At 39.5% G+C, this 8,070-nt stretch overlaps 1 protein-coding gene across 3 annotated transcripts in view; it reads right to left on the bottom strand.

Annotated features, from left to right (window-relative positions):
• Nucleotides 1–3,588: 3,588 nt before the first annotated feature.
• Nucleotides 3,589–8,070, bottom strand: part of ROCK1 (Rho associated coiled-coil containing protein kinase 1) — a 92,690-nt gene continuing 88,208 nt past the window's right edge. Inside the window, exon 33 of one of the 3 annotated variants that reach the window (XM_074899114.1) lies at nucleotides 3,589–5,130. In XM_074899114.1, the coding sequence (XP_074755215.1) occupies nucleotides 5,127–5,130 (4 nt within the window). In that variant the 3' untranslated portion in view covers nucleotides 3,589–5,126. Of the gene's footprint in view, nucleotides 5,131–5,936; nucleotides 5,956–6,975; nucleotides 6,983–8,070 lie in introns of those variants that run through there. The other 2 variants (XM_074899115.1, XM_074899116.1) reach the window with 2 other exon arrangements.

Below are 8,070 nucleotides of genomic sequence, written 5' to 3'. Positions count from 1 at the left end.
CCTCTTCCTGCTATAACAGCTTTGTGCCTTTTTCCTTACGGAGGGAATCAATAGCTGATGGTTTCCTTGAACCTTACACGAGCTGATGTAAGGAGTATAGAGACAAAGCGTGTAACCTGATGTATAAATATGAAGTACAGATTACCTTGACATTAAAAATGTAAAAGATTGGTCAAACATTATTAAATACATCTTTTTTTCTTAGCAACAACAAGCCCTGAGGGAACCCATGGCTGTGTCACAGTGGCAGGGGGACAGCAGAGCTGCCTGCCCCGGCTGTGTCTCTGTGGACTTTTGTGGGGGCGCCGGAGCACAGCTGCTTCCCATCTCGAGCTGGCGGGATGCAAGCCAGCTTGGATCCAAAACCTGTGGCTGTGTCGTTAGCACAACACTGTGTGCAGGCCAACAGGCCTGTCAGGATTTCTTAATGCTGGGAGATGGGTCAGAGCAAGTCCAGATCTGTTCACAGAAGGCTTTTACTCTATGAAATCTCCTGTGGCTCAATCCTGAGGAACACAAGTAGTAAGTGTACCCTCAGATGGTACAGGCAGGCACTGTGATACAGCAAAAGGCAGGGGGAAGCAAGGCAAGCCCCTTCGCAGGGGTGATGCCTGCGATAGAACAAAGGTGGTAGGTTTCATTTTAAATAATCAGTGTCAGGAAATAAAATACTGCATTTACATTTTTCTTTAAAGGGAAAAATGTGTTGTCCTCATCCAATATATTGGCAGGTGCATTTATTAACATACATTTTATTTTCTATGGGGAACAATGTTCTCAGGAAGCTTTCTATGTATCTTCAGGCTTTAAACATTTTAATGAGCGTGTATTCACAGCACAGGTAGGATTAAATCACATGTCTTACAAGTAATTGCCATTCATATTAAACTCGAAGTAATCCTTGCTTTAAGAGCTTTAGGTCTGATTTTCCAGGGTCCTAATATATTACAGTGCTTCACCTGTTTAAAGATAAGTTCTTTTTTATGAGGTAAGCTTTCCACTTTTCCTGCACTGCAAACCTTGACTCTCTCCAAGTGAATCCACACGGAAAACAAGGAACAGGAACTTAATAGTTGAACAAAACTCTGGCGTGCAGGATCTCCCATGCACTGCTGGGGTCCAAGCGAGGTCCAGACAGAGACCACTGTGACTGCACTGGGCACTGGCATCTATCACCTAGATAGAGGTGATGTGGGGGCCTGGGACATGGCCCAGCCCAGGCACACCCAACCTGAAAAGCCACTGCTACAGTCGATCCCTATCTCACAGCAACTACACGCTGAAAAACGCAGTGTCAGTGAAGTGTGACTTGTAGTAATAGATGACACAGAAAATGTAATGGCAGGGTAAAGAAAAACATAGCAATCTGGGAGATGTTTAGAGTAACATACATGGTTCAGCATTACCTGTTCCATTTCAATGGTTTTCAAACTGCTTTGTGGGTCACTATGGAAGTACACCTGGGGGAAGGAAAACAAGCAAAATGCCATTTACATTTTTTCTCTTCATAACTAGTACATAGAAAATTCCCAGTAGAGATCACTGGCTCAGAGGCAAGCTCAGCACCTGCTGCCCCTCCTCTCACCCTGTGACTCCTGACTTGCCTCTGGCTACAGCCTTGGTGGCTGCTGCTAAATCCTGCTGGTGGGGGAGGCTGAATCCTTTTCTTATTACCTAGGCTGTTTTGCTACAATTAGCTAGCTATTCCTATCTTTTCCTGTTTTCTTCAGCAGGCTTGGAGAGGGAAAGAAAAAGAACAGATTTTTGCATTCTACTACTGTTACTGAACTTTCAACCTAATACATTAATAGAAAAGGGAAAAAAGGTGGAGGCAAATCAAAAAAAAACGATCACAAAAGAATCTGGACTTCTCAATTGTCACTTCTCAAAGCGTAAAAACTCCAGCTTCACCAATACGAACGAACCCAGGTTGATTTAGGTGAGCTCTTCCTAGATTAGACGTTCACATCTCTTGATAACTCTCTGGCACTGTGTTAGATGAGTGTAGGCAAAACACTGCTCTATGAGGAATCGTTAATGACATGGGTAAAGGCTAAGCAATGTAAGAAGGCCAAAGATGGAAAAATTGAAACTGTAGTGAACATGGCAACACAGTGATGATTTTTTTTCTGGATGGTGAAAGTGATGCTGGCTAAAAGTTTAGTTTTGTTTTTTTCCCTGAAGTATCTATTTGCACATTTGAGATCATAGGCATTACTTTTCCTAAGAGTAGAAACCTTTAGCTAAATTCCTTATTCGAAGTACAGCTATTCCTGTAGATGGGCACCTTGCTTACAGTAAACAAGTGCCAATATCAGTACACCAGAACACACAGACTGTAATTTGCATGTCTAGACTTATTACGGCATTTTATAGTTGCAACTTATCCCAGATACCCATCAAAGTAATTTTACACTTCATTATGTCTGCTGCATCTTTCCCAAGCAAAATCAGTATTGAAAAATAATTGCAGACTTTCAGCATTGCTAAAAAGCTATGGAAATATAGTATGTACCAATCTGTAGAGCAAATCCATTTTTTCTACAATCCTTCCCTCTTCCCACATGTCATTATCTATTCATAATAGTTTTAATGCTATTTTTCAGGTTCATAAAATACAGAACTACAAGAGATTACTTTTTTTTTTAATTAAGAAATTATTCAAGCAAGAGTTTTTGAGCTGGGAGAGGTAGCCAGTTACACATAAAGGAAAGCAAAAAAATCAATCCAAAACCTAATCTGGGGCTGGAGAATGACCTGACCATAGGCCCTTCTGTTGCTGTATTTCCTACAATAATGTACGTTTTTAAGTTACATTTAATCATTTTACTATATTATTTCCACTCTGGGTATGTGAGAGGAGAGTAAAGCAAGTCCTAATTATCACCTGCTTTGCTTGGCAAACTGACAGTCAATGTCGCTGGCAATCTGGAAGGTGGTGTTTAGTGTGCTCCAGCCACAGCTTTGAAATTGCTGACATTTCTGATACAGGAATTTTCTGAAATTACCACATCACCTGCTTCTATTTGTCTGTACTTCCCAGCTTTGTGACCTTCAAAGGGCATACAATCCTTCTCATGTAATTTGTCCTTACTACTCCATTGTTCTACAGGCCTTGGCAGACTACCCAGGGAGATTTATGGACAACTAGTTTCATAGAACGCACAGGCTGTTCCTAAAAAAAAACCCAAAAAAACCAAACAAAAAAACCCATCCAACCTCAAAAGCCCCAGCAACAAAAACCACCCCACAGTTTTGTGGCTTTTGAACAGGGTTTCCCCCCTGCCCCAAATAAGTGGGATTTCTGAAGCTCCAAACCTGCATTATGAAGGACGAAGCAATCACAAGGCAAGCTCAGAGTGGTATTGACTAATAAATACAAATTAGGCTACTATGGCAGGCCAGAAGAAGGGAATGAAAAAAATTATTAAATATGCTATTTACTTATTCACACAGAATAGTAAAAAAAATGTTTAGAGTCCCCTAGGTGTTGCAAATGCACCTTTTACTAGGAAGCTGTTGCAATGTCTGAATGCTTTAGAAAGATACATAAACTGCAGTCAGGAGAAAACACCATGCCAGTCATTTTCAAAAGGGTCTTTCCATAAATTACTTTATTTCTCATTAAATGAGCACAGAGTCATTACCATATTAATAACAGATATGTTTATTATTACATATCCATCAGTGCGGCTTTCAATACCACTTGAAACATGCAAATCGTCCTAAGGACGAATCAGTTTTCCAGTGCTTCTTATTTAATACACAACTGCAAAGCCATTATAAATTACTGAGGAGGTATTTGGTTAAGAAATAAAATAAAATAAAACCATACTGCCCATATCATGAATGTATTCCTGCTACAAAGCAAGAGTCTGACAGCATTTACCGAAATTCCTGAATTACCCGGAACTTTTTAACTTTCTGTGTGATATGCTTTTTTTTTTTTTCTTTTTTGCATTGCCTATGCAAGTTTTGGCTTATGAACCAGAATCAGTCTTTCTTTGTAAGAGGAATTCTCATTCAAAGGTTGTACTTAATTTAGAAAATGCATCTAGCATCTACAATACTTCAACCAATTAAAATTCAGTAAAAACCACTGATATGCAATAGTTTTTTAGAGGTTTCCTTTGTTTAGTTTTAGGTTTCTACATTTATTGACATGGCAATAATACAATTACCTCAAATTAAGGCACTAAAAGGACAATGTAAAACCCAGTAAAAGTGTTCTAAAAATAATTTACAGTTCAAACAGTGCATATATTTCTTAAATGTTTGTTAACTTAATGTACGTTATCACTTAAAATTGTAAGGCAATACATTATACAGTTACAGAAATTATGTACCCCAAAATATGCTTCCAAACTCGGTGGTTCTTTTTACTGTTAGTTTCTAATGCCTCTAATAGTAAAATAATTCAGTATGGCTTGGCAAAAAAATGCATAGATTAAAGGCAATTAACTTGTTTTCCCCCCTTTACAAACCTGCTGAATCAGTACTTTGTAAAGCATAATGCAAAACATTTAACACTCTGATCCATTCCATAGTGGGTGGTTAGCATTAAGGCTGTTAAGAACTCTGCAGTGAAGGCACTGAAGTTCAAGTGATAAGGCTTCATTTTTAAGCTAGTTCTGCAGTCTTCAAGAGCACAACTTTGAGTCTTGAAAGCAATTGCAGTCCTTCTCATTGAGAAACCTCCCTCCTCTACTCCATTTCATATGCTCATCTTGACATAAATATCCCCTTCACAGGGTAAACAGTCCTTTTCTTTCACTGATATGAAGAAAGTTGGCTGCATTTCATCATGATTGACAGGCTTTTTTTTAAAATCCAAAAAGGCAGCACCTTTTTTTTTTTTATACACCTAGCTAAGCTTTTTTTGCTTTAACTTGCATTACATAGTAATAATTAATCTAATCTACCTTTAGGCAAACCCGCAATTAAACACCCTCAGCGTGCTTTTGTGCCAAAGCAAGGAGGAGACAGTAATAGCAATCTTAACCCTGAAGCCTGTGATAGTTACGTTGAAAGGAACAACAGCCCGTCTGCACAGCTCTGTGTGGTTTAAAAAAGCCCTGTTTCTCAGACCGCATCCCATGAGATTCCATTAAGCACTGTACATGTGGTTAGCTGCAACAAGGAAGATAACAAACAATTAATAACAAATACAAAAATTAGCTTTGTAACACTAGTGCATGTTTGCCAAGAGCTTCAGTGTAGAAAATACTTTCTCTTACGTTAACAAAATATTTTTTCAATTGACAAAGTACAATACTAAGATTATACCTACACAATCATCCACAAACTGTTCTTAATTTCAAACAACAATAAATGAATGCAGAGATGATAATATTATGCAACTTTGCAAGTAAATCATTAAGAGTAAACAATCATGGGTACATTCATGGCAAATGCAAGGTGACCCTCTTTCACTTGCAGGATGAGAAAAGACTCCTTATCGGGCTAAGAGCATGTACATGCAGTCACCAGAGCTCATCTGATGCACGGGAGTTTTGGTTTTTTGTTTTTGTTCTCTTTCAAACCTGCATTAATTTCAAGTGGTGCCCAAGTCCAAATATATTAAAACACCTCAACTGTGCTGATACAGTGTGTAGAAATGTGCAACACTATGAACTATGAAGCATAGTTTCAGATCTAGAAGGAGTACTGCAAACACTAGCACATTCATCGTAAGTTCTGGTTCGTGTTTACAAGAGAGAAGTTATTAAAATGAGGAATAGAACTTAAGATGAACGTGAAGCTCCTTTTAGTGGTCCAATACGCCTCTCCATGAAGTCAATCAAGTGCTGCCTATCAACTGCAAAGAAAGGTGGATCAGTTAAGGTGGCTAAATTAAATTTACCAAAATGTCTTAAAGCATGTGTTAAAAAGTCTGTATCCATTCAACAAAACAGTTAATGCCTGCTCACCCAAGATCAAGTTCTGCTATACTGTCTGACAAGACAACAATTCTCACTTAGTAAAAGCGAAACACATGTCCCTTAGGAATCATCACTGCTTCTCTTACTCCCACATCTAGGTAAAGAGGTCAGGATGAGAACTGCAGGGTGCAGTATCTGGAGTTCAGAGCAGCACTGCTCCTCCACTATCACCTTCCTGACCCCAGGGGAGCACCCTCCTACCTACCCGTACACAGCTTTGGCAATCACAGCAATCTCAGGGGGCTGATTCCACTCACTACCTCAGCAAAGTAAACCTACATTTCTTTGACAGTCAGGAAACTGAATTGTAAACCTTCATGGAAGGGTCCAAAACATTTCATTTCAAGCACTTATGCAGGATCCAATGCCAGAAGAGCAGGGAAGGAAGACAGAGAGGGAAAAATCAGACAGCAATAGCCTGTCAGAGTAGCTCAGCTACTGTGCAATTACCACTTAAGTCATTGGTATTTAAGATCCATTGTAAATTTATTTAATAATCTCAATTTAAACATTGGGCACATCAGAAGTTAATTTTCCAAAAATAAATCCAATGCCTCTTCTTTCTAAACATACAGGATAGAATATGTAGTGGTATCAGGGCACAGGCTGGTTTTACTACATCACAGCAGTAATTGTCTAGTTCATAGTCCCAACTAACATCAAATTTGTCTGAGAAAGTCACAAAAACATCTGCAGTAGAATAGCTTGAATGAGAAGACCTTTTTCTAATGCCTCTTTGCTCTGTGTAACTCTGCATGTTTCCATTATTTGCTCGCATTGCTCTGCAGGCACCATGCAAGCCCCACCGCATTCCATTCAACCCAGTGGCAGCTGTCTGATGGGGACAGAGCGCGCCACAAAGCCGACCGAGCAGCTCCTCAAGCGGCAGCAAGGTACGGGGGCTCCCCCCGCCTCCTGCACACGTCTCCATGCAGCAGGACAAGCTGGCAGCACACACATCCCTAGGACCCTCGCTGGTCAAGTATTGTGCCTCTCTAAACGACTTACACTCAATATGCTTCTTCCTCCGTGCTCAGTGCCTATAACATGCAGCATTAAAACAGTTTGCTGGAAATTAATTATATGTTCTAGGAAGCTATGTCGATATTAAACATCATTAAGAAGCAACATTTCTAAGGGCAAATACTAATTTTGTCAAACTCACTGATGGATTTGGGCTCAGTCTAAAGGAATAATACAAATGTTAACTGACTTCACATCACAGTATGTTAGAAAAATTCAAGTTAAAGAGATAACACACAGGTACTAACTTCTGAACTGGCAGAAAACTTAAGAGCTTGATTTCTTCCCAAGAACCTGGAAGATCCCACTGGGTGATGGAGAAAGGTGTGAACAGAGGCTGTACACTAGGGCAGATGGAGGAAACCCAAGGCTGTAGTATTCGGAACAGCTGATCCGACTTGATACTTCACTAGAGCAAGACCACGACCGTCTCCCTTCCTCCCATTCTTGAGACAGATTTGGTGCTTTCTGGACCCTTCCATGAACCACTGCAACTTCCTAATCCAACAGAATACCATGTTTTTCTTCTGTGAGGTTACTGTTGGGGTTGTTTTTTGTTATTATCCTTTGGGGTTTTTGGCTTCGCTTTAGCGAAAACATTCCTGGATTAATTCTCTGCTAAAAACCAGATAACTTTACGGTGGTAATCTGTGAAGTGTGAGCTGACACAAGATAAAGCACAGGAATGTGCAGCTCTCCTCCTCCTGGTGCTGGTGAGCTATCAGGCTCATTGTATCTCTAGGATATTAAAAAAAGACCTTTAAAGATGGTGTTTCTTATTTTTAAAAAAAGTTCCCATTCACTACTTGTGTATTTCTGTAATTCTCTAATGCTCTCACACAACAAATGCCAATAAGGATTAATAACAGAAATCATCTGAAGAACTGATCTCTCAAACAGACCCATTCCTTCAAGAGCTACTGTAAATTTTCAAACATGTAAATCTGTTCATTTGAGATTAGCTGCAAACTTGTTCTTGCTAAAGGCAACCCCAAGGCAGCATTCTATTAAAAGAAGAGTGAAGAAGAATCAATGAGTTGATTTAAGAAATGGATTTGCTCCCATAAAAGAGTATGGGTGAAAGCTTCTGTACTTTTCCAATTAA

The sequence above is a fragment of the Athene noctua genome, chromosome 2 (genome assembly GCF_965140245.1).
Source record: "Athene noctua chromosome 2, bAthNoc1.hap1.1, whole genome shotgun sequence".
NCBI lineage: Eukaryota > Metazoa > Chordata > Aves > Strigiformes > Strigidae > Athene > Athene noctua.
This window is presented reverse-complemented; position numbering and strand designations above follow the sequence as displayed.